We start from the raw sequence: 25,692 nt of genomic DNA on the forward strand, positions 1-25,692 counted from the left end.
GTGAGCTTCAGATACAATCACCTACCGGCCTTGAGAGCGAGTCCAAAGTATCCCCAAATCTCCGACAGGCAAATGGAAAGGGAATCCCAACGCTTCAAAGAGTTGCACGATCAGCAAGTAGAAACCCAAGAGACTAGCAACGAAAAGCGCAGCTCCTGCTCCCTGAAAGCCAGAAAAGTGTAATTAGCATCCACTTTATACATTTACGAGACGTAAAGACGGGGCGCAATATTTACCTTCACACATCGTTCGCCAGAGGTTGTATTCCCTTCTCCTAGTCTCCAGTAGGCTGATGATAGGAGAAGGAAAACCAAGAGCAGCGACAGAAATATGAGCGTGTATACGACATTTGTGCGTGTGGCGCAGACCATGAAGATCAACATGAGGACAGCCATTGTAATAAACAGGAACGCTGGCGTTGTTAGCCGCAGTTCTTACTAGAGCTTCTGTAAGGATGAGACGCTTACCGTATGTGTTCATGAAGCTTGCACTAGTCAGACCGGCAGCTGTATCGGTGGTTGAAGACGAATATGGAGCTTAAAATGTGTCAGAAATTCATATACTCGATGGATAAGCTGTCTTGAAAGTAGAGCTCACCGGCCGCATTGAAAGATGGAATCATGGTCGTCGCAAATGCAAACCAAAATCCGCCTATAGCAAGGTATGTGAGAAGAGAACAGGACATAGCGAGGTCCAGTTGGAGACTTACCGATGGTACCAAACACAACGCAAGGGAAAGTATTTCCTAATATGAATTCAAGGATGCTCGTAATGAGAAGTAAAAGACCACCGAGAAAGATAGTAGGACCACTATTCTGGTCAGTATATGTTCGGCATATGATCGAATTGCATCTTACATGAATGCAACACCATTTCCACTGGCTCCCCTCCAGGCCATCAAGCAACACGAGAGCGGAGTTGTCGTTATGACGAATCCGCCGAGTGCCCTGGAGATTGCATGTTATCATTAGTCTTTATCGTCAGGTTAGAAAACCTCGAGCGGGAATTCTCACAATGGTGTTGGGTTTCCCATTTTCTTTGCCATTGCAGGCTGACGGTGCGTCATCGGGGTCAAATATAATCTCTCAAACTGCTCGGGAGACAGTGTGAGCGTCGTCGGAATGGTAGAAAGTCCTTGCGAGTTCTCCATTTGCTGGTGGGAGGTTTTGATTCCACCGTTTTGAGTGTCGTCGCTGGCCATTTTCTGGTATGAGGAATTGTATCTTAGGGTGTGAATTTGTAAAGTTAGAAGATGATAAAACAGACCCGGATAAGGACAGTCTTATAGTTCCAGGTAAGGTCCATTTAAGGTTTGACAACTTGCCAATAGGGGTATTTCCCCATACGACAGAAGGGGACAGTTCTCCAAGGACAACCCTAACCCCATACAGTGCGGGTCAATGGAGAAAGCCCCCGGATCGTAGATCAAAATAACGAGCAAACTTGGACAAAGGCCAATGATATTTGGTCGATCGAGGTGATCGACGCATTGCATATATACGGGGTAAGCTGTGCGGTTCCGATGCTCATGCGGAACCGCATTTCTGGGGAACCTGCAGGCTGGGGAATATGGAGTCTGGGGTATGGGGCGGAGTTCTAAGGGGCTGAACATCCTTAAGGCCTGTTTGTCCTTATTATGGCAGCCAGCATGTATGATCAAGTGGCAATAAAGTAAAAGGCGACTGTGAACTACACGGCCGGGGTGATCCCTCCTTTGATGGGAACAACCCGTGTGATGCCCCTGACAGTGGTTCATAATTATAAAATTAAATACCGCATCCTTAGCTAGAATGACTTGCATATTAACTTCCATTCTATAGGAGCCACGCATGATAAAGGTATAATGGCTAGCCAACCGACTTCATCTGCTATCGTTCCATGTTCATCAACTGCTGATGAACCACTTGCTTTTTTCACTTGGAGCATGAATGGTCTGACCAGCACAAGAAGTCCATGCGAGAGACTGCGACGTCGGAAGAAGGCCACCAGGTCCTGCTTGGATTGTCGACGGTCTCAAATGCGATACAGTATGCTTGACCCATTACCTACGTTGACTTCCCCGCTACTTCCTATGTGCAGTGATTAAGCGATAAGGGGGGCAGGAAAGAAACGAATGTGTGCGCAATGTATCAAGCGCGAAAACCTACTGGAATGTGTCAACAGCAACGACAAAAAACCAGAACATCTCAATGTTCTCACAATCAAATCTACGACAGCTGGCTCCCGCGGTGTCGTCCCTTCTCGGCGAGCTATACAGCCCCAGAAAAGTTCAAATGTCGACGTGCCGCAGTACAGGTAACCTACCACTGGCTCCCAACCGATGCAAGTCCTCTTACTGAATTCCTGATAGAAATCCAAAGACGAATATTCAACTGAGTTCGGAAACACATGTGCAGGCCCATGGGGAGACTGGAGGGTCAGGGTGCATCGACCCGAAACTCCTCCATTTTAAAAGCCCGGATTACGGGATTGAGCCTGATGCGAGCACGAGAGAACTTCAGGCGCAGACGCATGACGATCCTGCTTCCGTCAATCATTCGCAGGACTCACCAGGGAATGACAAACAGCCTAGTCCATCCGAGCAAGAAAAAAGACCGCCCAAGGATTGTTCAAGAGAGTCTTCCCCAGGCGGTTGGGGAAGTGAGGCTCTGAGTAAGCAGCCGTTTAAAAATGACGAGGAACATAATATCAAGGTCATCCAGGATAACCGCGGCAGCTGTGGATTTGCAATTAGCAGTGGCTGGTCGAGCACTTTCTTTCCCACCGCGTGAATGACGAGTCTAGCAACGAGTGCAGGATTGGCATTGCGGGATACAGTATCTGAGCTATTTACTGCTCTCTTTATCGAATTTATAACTTTTAATTTCAGTAACCTTTTAAGGACATGATGGATTATTGTATGGTTACGTATGTATGGAACCATCCTGTAGTAGTAAACGTAGTATCACGCTGTTTTCTAGGCATCTATCTTCGTCAGCAGTGTTTCCAGGAAAGCCACCACATCAAACTTGGAATCTTGAGACGTCACTGCTTGGCAAAGCGAAATAGAGCTTGATTGTGGGCCGTCAGATCAACAAAGGCAGACATTCATTGGTCGCCCATGCGGATCCGCATGGGGGCTGATCTGCATCTCCGCCAGAACCGTCCCGCGATTCCCGCTCACTCCACAGATAGTTGAACATTCTGGGGATCTGGAGTATAGATCTAGCCATTTCTCTTTCCTGCTATATTCCGGCTGTCCGACTCAACTCGAACGGATGAAGCTGCGATGTGGATCTCGAAATGAGGGGTCCCCGCCATTTGCTCGTACCCCGGATTTCTCAACCCGTACCGGGGCACAAAGCATCTATAAAGCATCCCCACCGCGCTCACTTGGAACTTCATCGATCAAACACTGAGAATACTCTTTTCTAAACTTCTTCAATCTACCATTCTTTTTACTCTGCCAATATGTCTATCCCCGAGATGCAATGGGCGCAAGTGGCCGAACAGGTCGGCGGACCGCTTGTGTACAAACAGATCCCGACCCCCAAGCCAGGCCCGGATCAGATTCTGGTGAAGATGCGCTACAGTGGCGTCTGCCATACGGACCTGCACGCGATGAAGGGACACTGGCCACTCCCGGTGAAAATGCCCTTGGTTGGCGGCCACGAGGGTGCCGGCATTGTCGTGGCCAAGGGCGAGCTGGTCAACGAGTTTGAAATCGGTGACCACGCCGGCATCAAGTGGCTCAATGGGTCGTGCTCTGAATGCGAGTTCTGCAGGCAGTCCGATGACCCCTTGTGCGCGAATGCGCAGCTCTCCGGGTATACTGTCGATGGCACTTTCCAGCAGTATGCGGTTGGCAAGGCTACCCATGCCTCCAAGATTCCCAAGGGGGTTCCTCTTGACGCGGCCGCGCCGGTCCTTTGTGCCGGTATTACGGTCTACAAGGGTCTGAAGGAAGCTGGTGTTCGTCCCGGCCAGACGTTGGCTATTGTTGGGGCGGGCGGGGGCCTTGGATCTCTTGCTCAGCAATACGCAAAGGCGATGGGGATCAGAGTCGTTGCCGTGGATGGAGGCGATGAGAAAAAGGCCATGTGTGAGAAGCTGGGCACTGAAGTATGTTTGAACACCCAGATTCTGAAATCCAAAGCTAACCAGACTTTAGACCTTTGTGGACTTCACCAAGACAAGCGACTTGGTGGCCGATGTAAAGGCCGCCACGCCGGATGGGCTTGGAGCCCACGCGGTGATTCTGCTCGCTGCCGCCGAGAAGCCCTTCCAACAGGCGACTGAATACGTTCGCTCCCGGGGAACAATCATTGCCATTGGGTTGCCTCCCGATGCGCAGCTCAAGGCCCCAGTGTTCAACACGGTGGTCCGCATGATCAGTATCAAGGGCAGCTACGTTGGGAACCGCCAGGACGGCGTCGAGGCTCTCGATTTCTTTGCTCGAGGCTTGATCAAGGCTCCATTCAAATTGGCTCCGCTGAAGGACCTCCCGGAAATCTTCGAGCTCATGGGTTCGTTCTCCCTGCTATCCTTGTTAACTCGGTAACTGACAGATCACAGAGCAAGGAAAAATCGCTGGTCGCTATGTGCTTGAGATACCAGAATAATCAGTGGGTCAAGCAGAGCATTACATAGGACGATGGAATTTTATCATGTAATTGTTTGGTTGTAGCGCGTTGTTTAGTACAAATTCAATCTTTACTTTCCTGACTATCTCAATGTACAAGGCTTCGAAGAGTAGGCTTCCCATTTCCAGCGACGTAAACGTTGTGATATAGAGTCCCGCACATTCCCGATATGTTGTTCTAGAGATTGAATAACACCAGAGCTAATGAGGAAATCCAAGCCCGTCTTCAAAATGTATGATGCAATCCAGTTTACGGGGTAGGGATTTGGAAAACGTGTGACTCGGGTATCTACATAAGGCGATTTGATCTTAGACGATGCGGCTGAGATGGATTACCTGCATTCCCGCACAAACCCGAATGTTCATGCGAGAAATCCACAAGGATATATCGCTGGTATCATTTGCGGATACAGATCCTCCAACTCCACTAAAGATTCCTGCCTTGGCACTGCTTTCGGAGCCGCACAGCAATGGATTTGCGGGCCAAAGGAAACCCCGGAAGAAAGGATTGAGGGGAAAGATGCAGGTGTTCCCCAAACTCCAGTGTTGAACTATGAGATCTCGAACCCTTCCCCATTACTCCATATTCCCGAAAGTATGGATCGATTTCTTCCCAGGGTTGTATATATTAAGTCCATATCCTCCATGCTTCAGGTCAACTTCATTCCAAACACCACATTTCAGTTATCCAAACCAATACTCCATCCAACATGTCTCTTTTTCAGACTATCACGACCCCTGTGGTCACATACGAACAACCTTTGGGATTGTATGTTTGCTCTCCTGTCTAACCAAAAGTGGTCCGTGCCCTGCTAAATATATCAGGTTTATCAACAACGAGTTTATCAAGGGAGCGGAAGGCAAGACCTTCGAGACGATCAACCCTCATGATGAAAAGGCCATTGTGGCCGTGCATGAAGGCACAGAAATCGACGTTGATATCGCTGTTCAAGCTGCCCGCAACGCTCTAGAAGGCGAGTGGAAGCAGGTCACACCTTCTGAGCGCGGTCGCCTCCTCACTCGCCTCGCTGATTTCCTAGAGCGTGATGCCGATACGGTGGCTGCCATTGAAGCACTGGACAATGGGAAAGGCGTGACAATGGCCAAAGGCGATGTGGCTGCTTCGGCCGGCTGTCTGCGCTACTACGGCGGGTGGGCCGATAAGATCTACGGCCAGACCATCGACACCGACAGTGGCAGCTTGACCTACACACGCCACGAGCCGGTTGGAGTCTGTGGCCAGATCATCCCATGGAACTTTCCTCTCCTGATGTTTGCCTGGAAGATTGGTCCTGCACTGGCGACGGGGAATACGATCGTTATCAAAACTGCAGAACAAACGCCGTTATCGGGACTGTATGTAGCTAAATTGATCAAGGAAGCCGGCTTCCCTCCGGGAGTGGTCAATGTTATCTCGGGATTTGGAAGAACAGCAGGCGCAGCCATTGCATCTCACATGGATATTGACAAGGTTGCCTTTACCGGGTCCACTTTGGTTGGGCGTGGCATCCTCCAGGCCGCCGCGAAGAGCAACCTGAAGAAGGTGACGCTAGAACTGGGCGGAAAGTCGCCGAACATCATTCTGCCCGACGCAAACCTCGAGGAAGCCATTGGATGGGTGAATCTGGGCATCTTTTTCAACCACGGGCAGTGCTGCTGTGCGGGCTCTCGAATCCTGGTCCACGAGGACATATATGATCAGTTTCTGGAGCTGTTCAAGAAACGAGCCGAAGAGAACAAGGTGGGCAACCCTTTTGATGCGGACACCTTTCAAGGCCCCCAGGTATCCCAGCTGCAATATGACCGGATTATGAGCTATATTGCAGATGGGAAACAGGCAGGGGCCAAGGTCATCACCGGTGGAGAGCGGAAAGGAAATGAAGGATATTACATCCAGCCCACCATCTTTGCAGATGTTTCTGAGGACATGACAATTGTGAGAGAGGAGATCTTCGGGCCAGTATGCACGGTGCAGAAGATTCGCAGTGAAGAGGAGGCCATTCGAGTGGCCAATAGGACCAACTATGGTGGGTTGGACACGCTTTCTCCTTTTTCTTCGCCCCCAATCTAACCTGGACGATCAACAGGCCTGGCAGCGGCTGTGCATACCACAAATATCAACAGCGCCATCCGAGTGTCGAATGCGATCAAGGCAGGGTGAGTTTACTCCTATCACTATGGTTTGACGAAATTGTTGACAATTCCTAGGACGGTGTGGGTCAACAACTACAACACTCTCCATTATCAAATGCCGTTTGGGGGCTTCAAAGAATCCGGAATGGGCCGAGAGCTGGGATCATACGCTCTCGACAACTACACCGAAGTGAAAACGGTCCGTGTGCATCTCTCGTAAGCGGAATGTCGGCTCTGTCGGCTTCCCGTGTCTTTTAGTCTAGCAATAAACAATCCCTGCGAGCTGAGCACCTGATCTCGTATAGCAGATCGACGTACCTCCCTACAAGGATCACAATTACCTTGCATAGAAACTAGCTATAAGCATGCACGATCCTGGTATCTTCTTTTCTCTTCGTCCCAATAGGAACTGAACCCGGCCCAACACTGGTAGATTTCATCTCCACTTTCCTCTCCCAGGCAATGCGGCCATGACAGATACACACACCGGTGAGCTTCCGCTGGCCCGACGCTTATCTTCTCCACTTTAACCCCGCAAACATCCCCCATTCTTCCCCAGATGATCGTGCTTATTTCTGGGACCTTGTGTGACTTCTGTCTTCTGTGATGTAAATCTAGACACCTTTTTCCTGTACTTGGCACCATGGGAGACACCCGTCGAAAACAATTTCACAGCTGCGATCCATGTCGCAAAGGTCGAAGGGGCTGCGATGCAACGGTTTGTCACGAGGCCTCGCCAGGACGAAGACATGCTAATATCTGATCTGAAAAGAGCCAGGTAGACCGTGTCTTCAATGCCTGCTCCAACTGCAAACGATGGAAGAAAGAGTGCACATTCAACTGGCTCTCGAAACACGCAGAGTCGAAAGGAAGCCGGAAAAGAGCCAGACCTACTGCCCCGTCTGCGCCGTCTGCCAGCTCCCCTTCCACGGCGAGCTCAGCCTCCTCCGGCGTGGCCCTGCCGGAGGTGCCAGACTCTGTATACTGGCATTCTGCGGATCCCACTGGCATGGTCAACCTGCCTTTTGCACCCCTTCTTCCGCCGAGCGATGCAATTGTCGACGGCTTTCAGGCAGAGTGGCCGAATGAGGGCCAGTTTGCTTTGTCTGCTTGGAACATGACCGCGCCCTGCGATTGGGAAGTTTCCAAAAATGCCTTCAGCCAGCCTGAACCTCCACCAGTCTTTCACGCGCCGCTCACCAATTACTCTGCGGAAGCTTTTGGTGCCATTCCCATTCCCCAGCTGCAGGACACATTCACCCCTTCCTCGTTCAGTGTCCCAGATCTAGGATCCAATCCTCGTGATGAGGATTCCGAGAGAGCATCAAAACGACACTCTCCAGGGAGTCTGCGCATGGATTCCGAAAACACAGCCAGGCAATATGCCCGGTCGATGATGACAAAGAACCTGATCCGCATATATCACGACAGTATGGAGAACGCGTTATCCTGCTGGCTGACGGAACACAACTGTCCCTATAGCGACTCGATTGGCGACCTGCGTCCTTACAAAGAGAGAGACGAATGGGGGCCAAACTGGTCCAACCGGATGTGCATTCGAGTGTGTCGGTTGGATCGCGTATCCTCCAAATGCGGCATGTCCTTAACCCCGGACGAGGACAAGACGGCGGCGCGAGCACTCCATCTGGCCATTATCGCCTTTGCCTCCCAGTGGACTCAGCACGCGCAAAAGGGGACGGGGCTCTCCGTCCCAGCCGAGTTTGCATCCGATGAGAGATTAATCCGAGAGAGAGTTTGGAATGAAGCCCGACATGCCTTGGAGCAATCCTCCGGCATTCCCTCGTTTCGCATTGCCTTTGCGAACATCATCTTTTCTTTGACGCAAAGGCCGTTGGATGACAGACAGGACAAGCGCCTTGATCAGTTATTGGAGAATGACCGGGCACCCATATTTCTCGACAATGCTAATCGGCAGCTCTTCACCTTTCGGCATAAATTCACAAGGATCCAACGAGAATCATTGACAAAACTACGGAAAGCATCAGCGGGAACCACGCCGACTCACAGTATGGGCCCGCCCGATCCGCCATCATCGTCACAGATTGATCCTATTATGACGAGTCATGAGCACCGCGGCACCCTGAATCTGTTGCACTGGCTAGGAGTCATGTTTGACACGCTGAGTTCTGCGATGTACCAACGCCCACTCATGGTTTCGGATGAGGATAGCCAGGTTTCATTGGTCCCGACTCCGTCTGCCCCCAAAGAGCATGTCAGTTCTGGAATCCAACCCATCTCACACAATGAGACGAACCAATGGGATATATGGGGCCAGTTCTTTCTCCGTCCAGGCGAGAAGATGGGCTCTGGTCATGCTCCACCACGATGGCCATGCTCCTATGAACAGGCTGCTTCTGTGCTTTCAGAAGCGACCCCGGTCAAGGTTTTACTCTATCGCCGGATTACACAGCTCCAGACTCTGATCTATCGAGGCGCAAGCCGCGATTGCCTGGAAGAAGCCATTCAGAGTACCATTCAGGTCTACCAGCACTGGAACTGCACGTACCGATGGTTCATGCTCGACTGTGTCGCCAACCATGAGATGCTTCCTCCTCGTATCCAGTCGTGGTACGTCATACTCGACGGTCATTGGCATCTTGCCACGATGCTGTTGGCAGACGTGATAGAAAGTATCGACGACGAAAACCGCGGCTCTGATGTAAAGCGCGAAGCCCGACAGGCTACAGACCTCGTCGCTGCTCTGAGGATAGACAATGCTCTGGCCGTTGGCGCCCTGGCGCGCTCATCCCTCCAGGGCCAAGAGCCAACCTTGCACCGCCATTTCCACGATTCCCTGAATGAAGTCGCCTTCTTGGTCGAGCCGTGGACAGTCGTTCTCATCCATTCCTTTGCCAAGGCAGCTTATATCTGTCTGGACAGCTTGGATTCGTTTGGCGACCGCAAACTGTTGGCCGATTGCTTCCGGCAGAATTGTGAGTTCTGCATCTGTGCGCTGCAATACCTGGGACGAAAGTCGGATATGGCTTTCCTGGTGGCGCAGAACCTGTCAAAAAGCTTGAACATGAAGTTCAGTCCCAGTGCGGATAGTAGTGCGCTCGGCCTTGCTACTGGCTTTCAAGCATCATCTCTGGATAGTGCCGAGAGCTTTGGTTTGACCAATACGGCACAAGGGTTCACGCCTATCTGACCGGTCCTTGCAATTTCTCTGTTCGTATCATCAGCCCGAGCACAAGGTGGGTATTATCAAGTGGGACTGTGTGGTGATGCCTCATCCACCAGTCCTCGGTGCCTTCGCTTTCCCCCACGATGTCACCGTGTCCTGGGGTTACTCATCGATGTTCAACCTTGTCGATTACCCATCCACAGTCCTTCCTGTGGCAGATATATCAGTCGATCCTATTATTCCTTGTGCTGACTGGATATTATTATCCAAAAGATTATCAAGCTGACATTATGTCTCATGTTGGAGTGAAGACATCCGTCCTTATACTCCTGGTGATATCATCATGGGTAAAACCCCAACAGTGGGGTTCCTATAACCCTTGATTTATAAGTTGTTTCTATGACGCTTATTCACTTATTCACTGTAGTCGACTTTAATAATCAATTAATAGTGAGAATCGCCACTTGGGGTTTTTACCCCATCCCGTTGGAGACGATATTCTGCTATTTAAATTCCATCCAGCTGCCACTGTTTATTCCTCAACACATGACTACATCACTCAGTTGATCTCTTAATCTTTCAAAATATCCACCCAAACCGTCCTCTGCCTCACTGCCCGCGACTAATGGCAGAAGCTGGCCTCCTTCCAAGAACCCATCCCCACACGAAGTCCTCATCAAAATCAAAAGCGTCGCCCTCAACTTCCGCGACATCGCATCTCCACCAGCCAGTATCCCTTTCCCGTGAAGGACAGGTCGTTCCCGGCTCCGACGCAGTTGCTCTGAAGCCGGGTCAGACTATTCTTTTCCAGGGTGAGCAGAAACCCACATCTATTTAAATAATCCATACTAACTGAATAGGAACCGGCGGCGTCTCCATCAACAGCCTCGTCCTCGCCAAAGCAGCCGGCGCCCGAACAATCGTCACATCCTCCGACAGCAAGCTCGAATACGTCAAGTCCAAATACGGCGTCGACCACATCATCAACTACAAACGCACCCCTGACTGGGCCGCCGAAGCAAACCGCCTCACATCCGGGCTCGGCGTAGACTACATCCTCGAAAACGGCGGCTCAGGAACCATCAAGCAGTCCCTGTCTGCGATTGCGTACGGCGGTGTCATTTCCGTCATCGGCTTCCTCTCGTCTGCGACTCAGAAGAAAATGCCCGATGTGGCGGGTCTGGCGCTGAGTACGGGGGCTGTTGTGCGGGGGATTATGATCAGGTCGAAGCAGATGCTGAAGAATGTGGTGCGGTTTATTGGGGTGAGGGAGTTGGATGTTCCTGTTGAGAAGAGTTTCAGGTTTGAGAGGGATGAGGTTGTCAAGGCGTTTGATTATTGGCTGGTGGGGGCATGTTGGGAAGGGTTGCATTGAGTTTCAGGTCTGTATACAATTAGGTCCATGGTTGGGGTAAAAACTCCTAGTCCGTTTTTGCTAGATGATAATAAAGTTATGCAAGATCGCTTTCATTGGGGTATAAACACAGTCAGTAAGTCTGTCTGACATACTGTTTGGAAATGAAGTCATCATAGAAATATACTTGATCTAGATTAAAAATTAAATGCAACATCCCCCATCCTCGTCCGTACTAAGTGAGCTCATCAAAGACCTATAAAACATGCGGTAACGCGGCTCTGCTTATTCACTTTTTTGCAGATAATCCTCGTGTCGCCTGCAGGCTCGAACGATATAAAACCCTAATTCAGTCTTATGTAAATAGGTAACACTACCAAACCAGTGTAAAATAAACAACAATTGGAATGCAGCAGCAAAAATAAATAAATCTAAAATGAAAAGAATAACCACACACAATTGCTAAAGAGCAGACGAGGAATCGACAAAAAAATGGTCCCGACGAGGGTCGAACTCGCGACCTTGGCGTTATTAGCACCACGCTCTAACCGACTGAGCTACAGGACCAATTGTTGAATACCGGGAGGATTTAGTGTTACACAACGCCACCCAGTTATATTGCATGCATATGCACGTTGCGTAAATTTAAAGCCCTATACTTTCATAAAGTAGATATGTAACCTATTATTTGTGATTACGCAATTATAAGAGTTTAGATCTTGTCATGAGACAGATCGCTTTCCCTATAATTTATAATTACATAGTGACTACCTATTTCAATAGTCCCTAACTAAGATATATATATAGGTGGCTGTGATGAAGCAGGGGTGATTATAAAACATTTAAATCGCCGCCTTAGTTTGACCAGCAGAACAAGAATGCCATCTGTTTTTGTCGCTCTGCTTTGCTAACTTGTAACAAAGGTCACTAGACTTGGTTGCTATCGCTGGCCCCCGATCTGGCACTGATCATACCATTATTCACAGCAACTTGGAAGCCAGAGTTGTGGGCTCCAAATTTGATATTCGTATGGTGATATCCTTCCTTCAGAACAGTGCTGATCTTCGCCTCCTGCTCTACCTGCTGCGGGACAATTCGATATAAAAGATCCTTGGCATATGCTGCTGCGACCATTGCCGCATATCCCTGCCAGTTTTTATTCTTGTGCGAATCGGCGTAGTCGCAGATGCCCCGGATTACAAGGCAAGGAAAATGGTTTATCAGCCCAGCCGCTTCCATTTCAAAGCATATAATATCCTTTTGTGCCGCCAATTTGTCTCGAATCAAGGCATCTTTCATGAGTTGGTTAGCGGATGCTATTAGCCCGTAATGAATCGTGGGATTGTCATCCTCCTCAGTGCGTGGAGCACGGGAAATTAGGTAAGCTAGATCATTTCCACAATCCGTAGTGCAAGGTATTTCACCGTCTGCAGGATGGATGATGTGACTGTGGTATAGCCGATCACTCGCAGGATCTGGGCGCCCATATCTTTTTCGCAGCCGTGGTTTCGTCTGTAAAATCTGGCTAACCATCATTTCGATCTGATGGCCTTCACTCTCATAATGAGCCTTAAGTCCATTTACTGCCGCACGTAGGACAATAGGTGGTTGGTCGAGAAAACCCGTAGGCTGAAATCCTTGGCCCTGAATCATCTTGCCAAAGTCATACTGAACAACACCACCTAGACCATTTCCAGGAATACTGACGACAATATCTCCCAGGCGGATATCATGTTTTGGGCTGGGGGCACCGCCCCCGATGCCAACCATCAGGCCGATACGGATATTAGGGAAACTATGGACCATATCTTCTGCCACACGTGCTGCTGACGAAGTGCCATACTCCCCCATAGGCAGAACAGAGATGACGACGTTATGATTTCCAATTCTGCCTAATGTGTAGTCATTTTTGTTATGAGGCGGCAAAGAAACGGGGCGGTCATGCTTTTCGTCGAGAAATGCCTGGGCGGCGACATATTCAGAGGTTATGGCGCAAATCCAACCCACAGTGTAGTCCTCCAGGTTTGGCATTGTAGAACGGGACACTTATTGGGTAGCCAACATATGCGGAAATTCTTGACGTGGTTGACAACTGGAGGAGTGGGGATATGGTCTCTCAGTACTTTTGGTCGCTTCTGGCAGTGTGCAGCGCGTAGCACTGTCAGTCACCTGATGGCGAGGCTGAGCTGCTCTTCATTTGGCTATGTGGCCAGTTCATCTTTACTCTCTTTTGGGATCAACAAGGCTGTCAACAACCCACAATTATTGGTTAGTGTCACAGCCCTCGAATCCTCGAATGGGTCGCAGCCAATTTGACTAATAACCACTCCGTCAGAGAGCCATCAGCAGCCTGCCCAGAGCCTCTAAATTAAAAACTCATAATACATATCGAAAAGCATTAGATTCAACTTGTTGTTTATCTGTAGGTGGGGTAATCTTAGGCCCGTCCCGCCCCATAGATCCACCCGTCACTCAGCAAATCAGAGGCTGTCAATAAGAACTCGAGTCGCACTCGTACAATCCGCTCCCATCGTGCCTGTTCAATTCTCAGCATATTCCTTTGCTCTGGCTTCGTTTCTTATGTTTATAACAAAAGCTCAATCGCTAAAGCTGCTAAGGGTCCAGTAGTAATCCCGTTGTAAAGGTCAGCTCAAAAAGCTCTTGTTAAGACGTCAAGGCAGCTAGATACAGGAGCATTCTCAACATGTTAGGAAGATTTTAGAAACGAAGCTCACTGCCACGCATATAACCGTGTAATAAATAGTGAACGAAACTAGGCACTATTCCGATTTTGTCATCCCTGTATGTTTTCACCGCTCTATAAGGAGATATAATCAACAGTCACATGATGTGGGGCGGCTCAAGGATAAGGCTGCCATTCTTGGATAGAGTCATTGTTGTGAACGCAATTTGACGGCATGGAATCCATCTGAAACAGAAGAGCAAGGAATCCATTACCTCACTGCCATCGACACATAATCAGATGGATAGAATCAACCGACCGCTAAAAAGGAGTCGTCACAAAGCTGGGCTATCAGAGGACAATTCGGTAGCAGGACATAACTCATCTTTTGGTGCCGACAACTCAGGTCTTCAGCTAGTACAGAATAACGGCAATATTACTGCAAATTTCCAATCCCAATCTGGTAAGCTGGGTAGGCCACAAGCCCGACTATGTACTAACAATATTCCCAGATTATTTGGAAGCATCAGAAAACCGAAACTGCCTTCGAGCTTTGCATGCAACTAATCCTCACTATGATAAAACACGGATCGAGACAGTCAAGGGTGGATTGCTAGAGGACGCATATATCTGGGCCCTTGAAAATGAGGAATTCAAACGATGGCGCTATGAGCAAGAAAGTCAACTTCTTTGGGTTAGAGGTGATCCTGGGAAGGGAAAAACCATGCTCTTGTGTGGGATTATAAACGAACTAACCAAGACCACCCTTGCTTCAGAGACCACTGTTGTCTTTTTCTTCTGCCAGGCAGCAGATGCTCGGATAAACCATGCTACTGGTGTTCTTCGCGGCTTTATCTTCATGTTAGTCGATCGGCATCCATCTCTCATCTCCCATGTGCGGCGAGAGTATGACAAGGGCGGGGAAAAAGTCTTTGAGGATGCAAATGCCTGGGAGACACTGGTAGGGATCTTAACAAGTATCCTCCAGGACCCATTGTTGCAGACAACGTATTTGATTATTGACGCCCTAGATGAGTGCACTACCGGATTGGACCGTCTTCTTCATCTCATCGTTGAAAAATCATCCGTGTATCCACATGTCAAATGGCTTGTTTCAAGCCGTAATTGGCCTTCAATCGAACAGACGCTTGAGTCCGCATCGAAGAAAGAAAGGCTCTGGCTGGAGCTCAACGAGGCTTCCGTTTCCAAGGCGGTTGCCACCTTTATCTGCTACAAAGTCCAGACCTTGACGAGGAAAAAGAATTACCCCGCTGATATCCAAGATGCAGTGTACCAGCATCTGTTAGCGAATGCACATGGCACCTTCCTGTGGGTAGCACTGGTCTGCGAGGAACTTGCCAAATTCAGTGTTCCAAAATGGGCTGTTCGTAGGAAATTGGAACAATTTCCTCCTGGTCTTGATAAGCTCTATCGGCGGATGTTGGATCAGATAGGCGACACTGAGGATGCCGAGCTCTGCAGGTCCATACTTGGTATCAGCACGACAGTGTATCATCCTCTTACGTTGGATGAGATAAGTTCCTATGTCGACTTCCCTGAAGACCTCGCATTATCAGACCTAGAGGAGGTTATAGGTCTCTGTGGCTCTTTCCTCACGATTCGAGGATCGACAATTTTTCTGGTACATCAATCTGCCAAAGATTTCCTGCATCGGGAAGCAGTCTGCGAGATCTTCCCCCGCGGACAGGAAATCTTACATCATGACATCTTCGCCAAGTCATTGGACACCATGGCCAGAACGCTTCGACGTGACATTTATAATCTCGTGCATCCTGGATATCCCATCGACCGAGTCGTGCAGCCAGAGCCTGATCCACTGGCGGCAGTACGCTACGCGTGTCTTTACTGGGTCGACCATCTCGAAATATGCTATCGTCAAGTCTGCACAAGTGTTCTCAATGATTTTGCAGAAGGCGGCCCAGTCGACGTGGTCTTCTGCAAGAACTACCTTCATTGGCTTGAAGCCATCGGCCTGTTAAGAAGCGTATCAGGCGGAATAGTATCAATTTTGAAGCTCGAAAATCTGATCGAGGTATGTGACATGCACCCATCAACATGAATATAAGCATTGGATATTCGGACTCGCTAAGACATAATACCTTCCTACACAGTCAGGGATACAAAATGCGACATTGGTTGATAGAGTAAAAGATGCCAGTCGATTCGTCCGATATTTTCAAACGGCAATTAGGAATTGGCCGCTTCAAGTGTATGCGTCTGCGCTGGTATTCAGCCCGGTGAATAGCGTGACGAGAATCCAATATCAAGCACAACAACCATTGTGGATAATTCAGAAGCCAGATATGGAATATCAATGGAGCCCATGTCTACAAACCCTGGAGGGACACATAGATCAGGTTTGGTCGGTCTCTTTCTCTCATGATTCCAGGTTGCTTGCTTCGGCCTCCTGGGATCACACCGTCAAGATATGGGATGCCAGCAGTGGACAATGCCTAACTACCCTTGATGACCATAGCGACAGGGTATGGTTCGTCGGTTTCTCCCACGATTCAAAGCTCCTCGCCTCGGTGTCTCACAATTCTATCAAGGTGTGGGACACCGGTAACAGGAAACGCGTTATGGCGATCAATAATCTTGATAGCGATTTTGTTTCCGTCACGTTCCTCCACGATTCCAAATATCTTGCATCCGGCTCAACTGATGGCACTATCAAGCTCTGGGATACCAGGAACGGAAAATGCCTCAAGACTCTCAAAGGACATGACGAACATATATTGGCACTCGCAAAGGCTCGTGAGCTTCAGCTCCTCGCGTCAGCTTCATTGGACGAGACTATCAAGATCTGGGATATCAATAGTGGAGCATGTATCCAAACTCTAAATGAGCATAACAGAGCAGCCTTATCGGTTGCCTTCTCTCATGACTCCCAGCTTCTTGCCTCGGGCTCTTTTGATAACAGTATCAAGCTGTGGGAAACTAGCAGCTGGAAATGCCTCCGCACTCTTAGTGGCGATACCTCAGACTCTTGGATGAATTCAGTCAGATTTTCTCATGATTCCAAGCTTCTTGCCTCTGGCTTAGATGACCACACTATCACGTTATGGGACACTAACAGCGGAAAGCACCTTCAGACCTTCAAGGGTCATGGATACCATGTTCGTTCGGTCGCGTTCTCACCTGATTCTAAACTCCTCGTTTCAGCTTCGAGTGACCACACAGTCAGGATATGGAATGCCACTAGCAGACAGCATCCACGTGATTTCGCCAGCCATTCTGGTAGCGCGGAACCTTTCTTTTCCCACGATTCCAGGCTCCTTGCCACGGGTGCAAAGGGTGAACCGTTTGATATTAAGGTCTGGGACGCTCGCAATGGGCAATGCCTTCAGAGTTTCAACGGCTGGGACCACGGAATCCACTCCTTGATGTTCTCACATAATCTCAAACTTCTTGTATCACAATCATGGGGTAGTACTGTGCGGGTGTTGGATGTCGGCAGCGGGAAATGCCTGCAAACATTTAACGCTTACCGAAGAGAAAGAGATCGTGTTTTAAATGTGAGGGATGTTTTCTTGAATAATCCTGACCTTAAACTATTTGATGGCACCGTTGGCCTATCATCATTCTCTGTTGATGGGCCGAATAGTCAAACGCATAAGGCTAGCCCCTATTCTCAAGGCTTTGGCATAACTTGGGATTATGAATGCATCACGTGGAACTCAAAATGCTTGCTATGGTTGCCACCAGAGTACCGACCAGATAGTTTGTCCTCGGCTGTTGTCACAGAATCGACCATGTGTATCTGTTGTGCTTCAGGACGAGTGCTTCTTTTCACCTTTGATTCCGCTATACTGTCAAATGCACTTGCGGCACCAAATGTCGGCATCAAGAGGTCTTAATTCTGACTTGAAAACCCGAAATGTGACTTCCACCTAGTCTACATTCCGAGATAACAGCCGAGTAGCTGTATCCAAGACAGCTTATAATCCAATGGAATTTTTAGGTAATTCCGTGATGCCTCCTATTGCGCCCTAAGAGGCCCAATGGCTGGTAACTTGCTATATCCAGAATCATCATCTACGTTACTAAACGATTCGAATATGATATACCTCCTTAAGTCTCTTTTCACAAGGCCAGGAAGCTCTTCTTGTCCTAGTCTAGAACTTACCAAGGGTAATGCACGTGAAATAGTTCGCTGTTTGAATGATGCATTAGGAGTGCATGATTGGTTTCTAGTGCTGGACCCCAGCTGGCAGCCTCTTGTTGGTGACTGCATTATGCTACTATGCCAGATGTACATTGCTGGACATAGTGATGACACAAACTCAACTGCACTGTATTGGAAAAAAGAGATTCTTTTGACCTCTAAGACTTTAACAGTTAACCTAGTCTGGCCCTTTCGTTATGGACAGAGCTATTCTAAAGTCAATGGGATAATGGTCAACAGTTGCATTTGATTGAAATGTTCTCTGGAAATCTTGAATTGAACTTTATGTCTCTATAATATCCATATGGGTATTAAATTAGTGTTCTCAATTGTCTGTCTACGTAGTGATTACCATATCTGTGGTATATACCCCTATACTCTTACAACGTGATGCTTGCTCTTGTCTCGACCTAAGATCTTGTTGAATATAATTCCAAGAAAGGTCAACTGGGTACACGCGTAGCTTGTTTGGCCTGATGGATATTACGACATATCTCTAGATCTGATCTAAATGCTAATCGATTTAAATAACCGATAATAGCCTTGAGATAACCCCGGAGACAGCAATTCAATTGGTTCAACTGGGATGTTTCTTGTTACCCATGACTAAAAAGATGGATAGATATTCATGTGACAAACACAGCCCATTCCATTCTTGCGCTACTCGAGTAGACATAGATGGCAGCATAGGATGTTGTATTCCAGCCCTTTCTTCCATGTGAGATGGAGTTGTGTTACGTATTATAATAAAGGAAGGGCATGGTTCTCTATATAGATGGCGTTATAATGATGTTTCCCCTCCAGCTCAATTTAACCGACCATCAAAGTTCCAAAATGATTCAATCGCAATGAAGATCCTCAGTCTTGTTTTCTTTGCTGCCTGTGAGAATCCCATCCCATTACCTGGGTTTAACTAACGTATCCAGGCGTGGCGGCCCTTAACAATAAAATATCCAACACCAGCCTCAGCGCCATCGAAGGAGAGCCAGACTAGCATCCATGCGGCAACGTCAAGAAAACATGTCCATCTCATACCAAACGCCAAGATAATATCTACATCTAACAGTCTGCAGTGCCCCAAATGCACTACATGCATGAACGGAATCTGCCAGCCCACCCCCAACTGCATGACAACTGATGTCTGCAATTCAGATACCCAGTGCGCAAATGGATGTATCTGCCAGCCCCATGCTGGAAGAGCCGAAGGCGCATTTTGCAATAGGGGAGGTCAATGTGACCAGCTGGCAGACTGTAGTCTAGATTGGAAGTAGGTAGTGTGTGCTTGGAAACTTGCTGCGGGTTTGTTGGAAAGTGCATCACGCCAAACCTGTTGTGTGATGCAGCTAGAGATGTAGTTGGGCCTGTTGAGGGGGTGAAGAGAGCCTGGGGGAGTGAGCCGTGGAGTATTCCTTGGATCGAGGGTTGTTCTGTGGATCTGGATGGTGTCTAGGCCAGTCATGAAGTTGGAGACAGGGCATTGAGTTATTGGCAGATTGGAATTTGATGCATTTGCTAAGGAGTGTTTCCAACCAGAAGAAAGCAACAAATGCCCATGAGGTAAGAGGGGAAAGTTGGCACAGAATAATAGTAGACTAGGAATTAGCATGGTGGATATTTCAAGCCGCTACGTGGATTCAAACCCACGCCCTCTAGAGATTCAGAAAACGGAACGGCCCCCTACTGTTACTTTAGAGGGTTGCCAGATGGTGTACTACCACTATTCCACCTTGACGGTGAAAAAGAGAAAAAAGAAAAAAGTAGTCGCGCCCGGGATCGAACCGGGAACCATCTCGGATCTTCCAGTAGAAGAGGCTCACTTTAGCTGTGAACGAGATATCATAACCATTAGACCACGCGACTTGAATCTTCAATGACTGGAGCACCTTGTATACCTGTCATTAGAAAGATAAGAACAATAGACTTCAATGTCTGAAATCTTACTCTATATAATATTGGTCTTAAAAGCTAGGGGGAAAATACATGGTTGACTTTGACCTGGTTTTTTATTTATAGAGTGCGTTGCCTAACAGGCCAGGCTTAACTTGCAACTATATAATTGAAAAGCTCTTTCTCTCCCAGCCTTCCAGGCTCTCATCGCAACACTCTCCAAGGAAAACACCGTCTCTCACGTACTTGTCTGTTGAATCGTTCTCCATTCGCTTTAGCATCAACCCCGCCCATCTTGAATGATAATACTCAGATCCAGGCCTGAAAGCCCAAGGTGCCACAATGACAAGAACAATACCACGAAGCCGCACGCAATCACTTCGCGCTTCATCCTCTACAAAGTCAAAGAAGAACTCGTATTTCTGGGTGCTCTCCACAGTAGGTTCTTCTACTATTCTTGAAAGGGATGAAATATGAATTGTGTTTTCCACCTGACTCAAAGAAGGGCTGGACAATGCTTTGCATTGTTCGACAGAGAATAGTGCGGGTGGTGAAACTAGCGTGGCCTTTAGTCCACTTGCCAGGCAGTAAGATATTTCGTCTTGGGCAGATACCCAGCTCCATGAGGGGAACAAATAACGCAAAGATGGCCCGTTGGAGGAATCCACCCATAAAAGGCCGTGGCACATATCACTCTGCCATATACCCGCATTGTATTCATCTTCGTGGCCTAGAAACTCCACCATTAACCCTCTGACGTTGCGAGCCACCGCATCTACGGCACTGAGCCTATGAGGCTGGAAAGTGACATTCCCGCGGCTAAACATTTCAACGACCGAATACCAATAGTGGAGAATCCTTGTTCGAGACGAGATGGTGAGCGCACGCATACCGGGATCGTCGAGCCAGTAACGGAAAGCAGGTACGGCTTGAAACCACGGCTCGATTTCAAAAGTATTAGCTTCCGATTTGAGGGCTTCAAGGCAGCTCCAGTATAGCTGGGTTGGGCCAAATATCGCAATTCGGCGAGCCAATAGAACCTCTTGCACTCTCCAGCTGCGGTGCAGAATTCCTTTCTCCATGGCGTGTCTGGCAGTCTGGACTGGCCTGCGTAGATGAAGGGTAAACGGTTGGTGATTGGATTCTGCACATCTTTCAAGGTGTGCATCAATGGACAGGGCGACACTAGGCTCTCGTGCAGGTGCCAGACTTCCATAAACCCCGAATCCTGTCGTAGCCATGACAAGGTCTGCGGATTGAATGTACTCATTCACGCGCGCGATCTCGCGATCACTATCCTCCGGCTGATCAGAGATTATGCACAACGCATCGATCCAAATAAAACGATACCCAATACTCCGGCAAAGCTCGATGGCGTCTTGAAATAAGCGGGGAAGGCTATCCAAAGCAATCCCCTTTTTGTAAGACTTCAAATTGTCCTGCGTGGTTTTGAAAGGCAATTCGCCGCCCCATGTAAAAGAAAAGAAGACAAACTTTTTGACACATTTCCCCAATTCATCGTACTCCAAGATTCGAGGTGTAGGCTTTTCGGACCCTGAGCCAATGTCAAGAATACGAGTCGGAAATGTGCGGACTGGGTTATGGTTGCAGCTGACATGGTGTTCGCAGCAATTTCTTATCCAGTGCTGCAACTGACTGGACATATTTTCCCTGGAGTCCGCAACGTCGATATTTATACCGTGAAATATCTCACCCACAGGCCCATGTGTATCTAATTCATCAGTGAGCCCATATACAGAATGGTCAGAAGGAGTTCTCCGTTGTGACCTATTAGTTGTCCTAAATAATAGTGTGGAATCACGGGCTACCGTGATTTCAATAATTGAAGCCAATACGGCAAATCCCATCCTTTGATTTGGGGGGGCTAGGAGAGTAGCAGAGGCTTTGGGAAACTAACCTTCAGAATTAATGCAAAACTCCAGCTCGATCTCAGACCCTGCGTAGGAAAGAGCCAAAATGTCTCTTCCGGACTCCAAGGCAACCCTCACTTTGACTTCTGATGTCTTGCTTAAGCGGGCACTCGAGAGTTCCTTTATCAGGAGTTGGCAAAGTTTACAACCATTCGCATCCATATCCGCAAGTTCTTCATCAGAGGAGCTTAGGTCGTACTGCAGGCCTTCTTGGGAACCCTCCAACCAGGTCTGAAGGTTACAAAATCGACATGAGGAAATTTCAGCGTCATCAATGCACACCTTTGGCTGGTCGGCTTGGTGCCTAAACTTGAGACTATACCCTCTGGCCTTTCGCCTATCGTCGGTCGCTGGCTCCCGCGAATGTTTGAGGAATTCGTCAGCAGCCACCCCACCAATCTTATTGCGTATGTTGGTGGTCACATTGGCCCACTTCAGAGGCTCAAAGAAGGGAGTATCTCCGGCTTGGTTCGGAACGTCTGGGCAGGCGCCAGCCTTGAGGAGGACGTGGACGATATCTGTCCGGCTAATAAAGGAAGCGCAATGGAGTAGGCAGTTTCCAAATCGGTCAGGCTGGTAGATATCAATGCCGATGCGGCAGGCTAGCTGTAAAATTTCAACTCTGCCGAAAATAATTGCAAGCTGAAGTGGTGTCAGGCCATAAGAATTGGTTGCGTCAAGCCTAGACCCTGCCAGCGCCAAGTCATGGAAAGCGTCTCGGAAGCCCCGCATTGCAGCGAGGTGTATGGGCAGATTTCCGGCCTTATTTTCAACATTCAGTTGCGACTGCCCCTGGAGAGAGTCGAGGCGTAGGAGGAGATCCAACTCCGCTAGCTGGTTCTGCTGGACAACTTCATGCAGTTTTGTATTGCCTAAAACGTCTCGGGTGGAAAAGTCCCTTCCCGCTGCGATCATTGAATGCAGTGGCGTCAGGTCTTCCACCAGGACGTCCCGGACGCCTCCAGCCCAATGTGACTCTGAAAGCTTGACTGAGCCCAATGTGGCTCTACAATGAGCGGACCAATAGAGGTAGGAGTAAATCGTAGCAGTATCAACTGCTTTGAGGTCGACAAGCGCTTTAGGGATGACAAGTGAGCTTCTCAGCCGTGAGAAATCCCGGGTTCCTGGTCGTTGTGACCTATGTAATTGAATATCGCCCTCCACTGATAAAGACTGCACAACCTGTAAGCAGTAAGAGGCCACTCGTAGGTGTTGTTGCGGTGGTGCAAACTCTGGCATTCTCTCAAAGAATTGCCTCACAGACAGGTGAGCAAGCTTGATGATGCCACTTGGTTCTTTGACCAGGAAATTGCTGCAATAGTCTAGTATAACCTCGAGCTGAATGGTCATGTCTATCGAGCCATCTGGCTGAACCGATACCGCATGCAATAGATCGTATTGCGTAACACGAGTAAACGAACATAGGACCCTGGTTATGGCGGTCTTCACAACATGCCTTCGAGAATGTTCATCCTCTGCTCCAAGTGCGTATTCGTAGAGTTCTTGGTATGCCCCGAATAGTCTTTCAACTGCGGGTGCATGGGAATGCTCCAATCTCTCCAGTCGATTCTCAATGTCTCTGGGCATTTGCCTGCTTCCTTGACGAGGCGATCGGGGAAGGAAAATGTCCAATTCCAAAACAACCCATCGGAACCTGTATTTTTATTAGAGACAGCTGAACCTGCGCTTTGGGCTACTCACACTCCGTCCGAGTAAAGATTTAGTGCATCCTTGAGTCGAGTAGCCTGCTTTTCATTCATCCCGCTACTTGCGTATCGACTTTTGACTTCATTCTCAACATAGGAACGGATGTCAGTCGAGCTATGGGATGAGATAGACAAGGTATGGTAGGACTTCAGGTGGTCTGATATGTCAATGCCGAACCGCGATGATATGAACAGTCTCACTTTTGGGCGGGAACGTAATATTTGAGTGAGAGAGGAGAGGAAGCCCTGTCGGTCGCCACATTCATCCAAGGCATCAAAGATAAATGTGAACTGGTCCTCTGGCCTTTCTAGAAACACTGTTTCTAGCAGATTTAGTATAGCTCCAAGGCTCAGGTCGCAGCCCCCAGGAGCCTGTTTTTCGCTGTCATCGAAGGCACAATGCACAGCCTTTGAGATTGTTCCATCAGGAAGAAGACAACATTGCGCTAGGATACTAAGGAAAATGGTGGATAAATCATTGCGAATAGCCCTCGAACCATCCGGCGAGGCTACATTGTCCGAGAAGTAAAAGAATGCAACCTGGCCCATCTCGGGGTGAGCGAGAAGGTGATGAATAAGGATTGAGCTTAACGAGGTTTTACCTGACCCCACAACACCCTGAAGTAGAAGTGTGTCTTTGGAGCTCCTTATCCAGGGTTCGAAAGATGTGCTATCTTGCCACAACCACTGTCCAGATGCGACATATTCATCTCCAAGGAGACTTTGAATGCCTGCATGAACCCGATGATGGTTTATTGGCGATAACCACTCCTGTATACGTTCTCTTTGTCTTCTTTCCGTTGAAAATTGGAGCTGGATTCTTTCCATAATCGCCAACCCGTTTTTCAAGTCAGCCCGGATATCTGCAAAACCAGCTTGACTTAGGCGTACACCCAAGGCTTGGATTTGGACGGCGGCTCGCCTCTCAAGCCTCTCGATATCAGCGATTGAATTTGTCCATGATGAGCTTGATAACACATTGCAACCCATTCGCTTTAAGGTCTTCTTGGCAAAATAACAGGCAGCTGATGCTTGGTACTTGAAGATAGCACCATATAGGCTGATAACAGCATTTTTGAAATCACTCCCTGTGATGGCGTGGCTCAGGAATATAGTCTCTGCATAACTGTAACTGTTCAGTATGCTTGTCACTTCTTTGAGCCCGTTGACAGCATCATGAACAGCATTTATGTCACTCATGATAAATGGTATCAAGGCTGAAACCATACTCCATGGAAGGGAGACGTAAATTGGAGCCATGGTCATGCCAGCAGATATTAAGCCAGAGGCCTGCTGAACCACGGTGAGAATACTCTCTGCTGTATCCCGGACTTTCTTCGGTTTTCCAAACCATGAATACATCCATTGTTTGTTCTCCATCCTCGATTTTTGATGATCCGCGACGGCAAACATACCTTCAGACGTTATGAGACTGGTACTTGGACTGAGACCAGAATCGTTTTTCAAAAGCATTTCGTATGCCTTGGCTAATTCCGGCTCTTCTTTGACAAATTGCTGATATGCGCTCTGCCATAAAGACTCCCGAGCCGCATTCACATCGTCGCTTTGCAGCTTCAAATGGTCCCCGTGCTGCTGGCTTAGATTTGGACTCATGGTAGGAAAGGGAGGCTTTGGAACGTTCAAAGAGTCGGCTGGTGCCATGTTGCGGGTCGACAAATTCAATGATTGGTGAGATTCTATCATCCATCCTGATCAGCAGTCAAGTAAAGGCGCCTGAGCCTCCATAGATTTGTCTAACTAGAGCTTCTCACCTTGAAGAAATGCCGAAGCTTCCTCACATTGATGTCGTGCTAAACGAGCTAAACAATCCATAAGTTATGATGACAAGGCATCCAGGAGTTGAAAATGGTGCAGCATAGATGGAATTGAGGATTCAAGTGCAAGATATAGCCTCGACTGCTGTGGTCGCCTCAGCCATTTCGTCGCTTTATAGAGGCGGGGTTTTGGTGATATAAATGTTCCGTTTTGACAAATCTGTTCAAATATAAATCCTAGGACGATCAGAGCAGGGAAGCAATGTAGCTA

General features: G+C 48.4%; 10 protein-coding genes and 2 non-coding genes across 12 annotated transcripts; 6 read left to right on the top strand and 6 right to left on the bottom strand.

Annotated features, from left to right (window-relative positions):
* Positions 1–21: 21 nt before the first annotated feature.
* Positions 22–1,150, bottom strand: ASPWEDRAFT_101500 (transcriptional activator of ethanol catabolism AlcS; the record flags this gene model as incomplete). Its single annotated transcript, XM_040827394.1, has 7 exons — positions 22–162; positions 237–412; positions 468–536; positions 598–651; positions 710–810; positions 858–947; positions 1,014–1,150. 7 exons carry the CDS (start codon positions 1,148–1,150, stop codon positions 22–24), a joined length of 768 nt encoding a protein of 255 aa, XP_040693845.1.
* Positions 1,151–1,682: 532 nt separating this feature from the next.
* On the top strand, positions 1,683–2,820 carry ASPWEDRAFT_33484 (uncharacterized protein). Its single transcript, XM_040833798.1, has 3 exons — positions 1,683–2,027; positions 2,103–2,295; positions 2,351–2,820. Exons 1-3 carry the CDS (start codon positions 1,844–1,846, stop codon positions 2,769–2,771), a joined length of 798 nt encoding a protein of 265 aa, XP_040693846.1. The 5' UTR covers positions 1,683–1,843; the 3' UTR covers positions 2,772–2,820.
* Positions 2,821–3,450: 630 nt separating this feature from the next.
* On the top strand, positions 3,451–4,601 carry ASPWEDRAFT_101804 (zinc-dependent alcohol dehydrogenase; the record flags this gene model as incomplete). Its single annotated transcript, XM_040827417.1, has 3 exons — positions 3,451–4,101; positions 4,151–4,505; positions 4,555–4,601. The coding sequence occupies 3 exons, from the start codon at positions 3,451–3,453 to the stop codon at positions 4,599–4,601; spliced, it is 1,053 nt and encodes a 350-aa protein (XP_040693847.1).
* A 730-nt stretch (positions 4,602–5,331) lies between these two features.
* ASPWEDRAFT_101223 (aldehyde dehydrogenase family protein) lies at positions 5,332–6,974 on the top strand (the record flags this gene model as incomplete). Its single annotated transcript, XM_040827363.1, has 4 exons — positions 5,332–5,390; positions 5,447–6,648; positions 6,709–6,778; positions 6,830–6,974. The coding sequence occupies 4 exons, from the start codon at positions 5,332–5,334 to the stop codon at positions 6,972–6,974; spliced, it is 1,476 nt and encodes a 491-aa protein (XP_040693848.1).
* A 423-nt stretch (positions 6,975–7,397) lies between these two features.
* On the top strand, positions 7,398–9,803 carry ASPWEDRAFT_75327 (Zn(II)2Cys6 transcription factor domain-containing protein; the record flags this gene model as incomplete). Its single annotated transcript, XM_040839535.1, has 2 exons — positions 7,398–7,472; positions 7,527–9,803. Coding segments are annotated over 2 exons (2,352 nt in total), but the record flags the coding sequence as incomplete, so codon positions are not given.
* Positions 9,804–10,524: 721 nt separating this feature from the next.
* On the top strand, positions 10,525–11,274 carry ASPWEDRAFT_166260 (uncharacterized protein; the record flags this gene model as incomplete). Its single annotated transcript, XM_040829962.1, has 2 exons — positions 10,525–10,711; positions 10,760–11,274. The coding sequence occupies 2 exons, from the start codon at positions 10,525–10,527 to the stop codon at positions 11,272–11,274; spliced, it is 702 nt and encodes a 233-aa protein (XP_040693850.1).
* Positions 11,275–11,746: 472 nt separating this feature from the next.
* ASPWEDRAFT_t34 lies at positions 11,747–11,820 on the bottom strand. Its single transcript has one exon. It is a non-coding gene; the product is annotated as a tRNA-Ile (tRNA).
* A 154-nt stretch (positions 11,821–11,974) lies between these two features.
* On the bottom strand, positions 11,975–13,356 carry ASPWEDRAFT_33492 (uncharacterized protein). Its single transcript, XM_040833799.1, has one exon. It carries the CDS (start codon positions 13,282–13,284, stop codon positions 12,181–12,183), a length of 1,104 nt encoding a protein of 367 aa, XP_040693851.1. The 5' UTR covers positions 13,285–13,356; the 3' UTR covers positions 11,975–12,180.
* Positions 13,357–14,236: 880 nt separating this feature from the next.
* ASPWEDRAFT_47067 (uncharacterized protein) lies at positions 14,237–17,814 on the top strand (the record flags this gene model as incomplete). Its single annotated transcript, XM_040836896.1, has 3 exons — positions 14,237–14,399; positions 14,449–15,989; positions 16,069–17,814. 3 exons carry the CDS (start codon positions 14,237–14,239, stop codon positions 17,812–17,814), a joined length of 3,450 nt encoding a protein of 1,149 aa, XP_040693852.1.
* Positions 17,815–19,880: 2,066 nt separating this feature from the next.
* On the bottom strand, positions 19,881–19,982 carry ASPWEDRAFT_t33. Its single transcript has one exon. It is a non-coding gene; the product is annotated as a tRNA-Val (tRNA).
* A 97-nt stretch (positions 19,983–20,079) lies between these two features.
* Positions 20,080–21,908, bottom strand: ASPWEDRAFT_33494 (uncharacterized protein). The gene has a single exon (XM_040833800.1). The coding sequence runs from the start codon at positions 21,875–21,877 to the stop codon at positions 20,171–20,173; it is 1,707 nt and encodes a 568-aa protein (XP_040693853.1). The 5' UTR covers positions 21,878–21,908; the 3' UTR covers positions 20,080–20,170.
* Positions 21,775–24,247, bottom strand: ASPWEDRAFT_192868 (uncharacterized protein). The gene is made up of 2 exons (XM_040832254.1): positions 23,642–24,247; positions 21,775–23,594 (listed from the first exon to the last, which is right to left on the bottom strand). The coding sequence occupies exons 1-2, from the start codon at positions 24,193–24,195 to the stop codon at positions 21,923–21,925; spliced, it is 2,226 nt and encodes a 741-aa protein (XP_040693854.1). The 5' UTR covers positions 24,196–24,247; the 3' UTR covers positions 21,775–21,922.
* Positions 24,248–25,692: the final 1,445 nt, after the last annotated feature.

The sequence above is a fragment of the Aspergillus wentii genome, assembly GCF_001890725.1.
Source record: "Aspergillus wentii DTO 134E9 unplaced genomic scaffold ASPWEscaffold_1, whole genome shotgun sequence".
NCBI classification, from domain to species: domain Eukaryota; kingdom Fungi; phylum Ascomycota; class Eurotiomycetes; order Eurotiales; family Aspergillaceae; genus Aspergillus; species Aspergillus wentii.

What these genes read in the sequence shown, in the direction of transcription:
- ASPWEDRAFT_33484 (XM_040833798.1), top strand. Translation starts at nt 1,844, where the DNA reads ATGGCTAGCCAACCGACTTCATCTGCTATCGTTCCATGTTCATCAACT. An exon ending in ACGGTCTCAAATGCGATACA is followed by an intron (nt 2,028 to 2,102) that starts GTATGCTTGACC and finishes TAAGGGGGGCAG; the next exon opens with GAAAGAAACGAATGTGTGCG. An exon ending in GTCGACGTGCCGCAGTACAG is followed by an intron (nt 2,296 to 2,350) that starts GTAACCTACCAC and finishes AATTCCTGATAG; the next exon opens with AAATCCAAAGACGAATATTC.
- ASPWEDRAFT_192868 (XM_040832254.1), bottom strand. Translation starts at nt 24,195, where the DNA reads ATGGGCCAGGTTGCATTCTTTTACTTCTCGGACAATGTAGCCTCGCCG. An exon ending in AATCTTTACTCGGACGGAGT is followed by an intron (nt 23,595 to 23,641) that starts GTGAGTAGCCCA and finishes ATAAAAATACAG; the next exon opens with GTTCCGATGGGTTGTTTTGG.
- ASPWEDRAFT_33494 (XM_040833800.1), bottom strand. Translation starts at nt 21,877, where the DNA reads ATGGGATTTGCCGTATTGGCTTCAATTATTGAAATCACGGTAGCCCGT.
- ASPWEDRAFT_33492 (XM_040833799.1), bottom strand. Translation starts at nt 13,284, where the DNA reads ATGCCAAACCTGGAGGACTACACTGTGGGTTGGATTTGCGCCATAACC.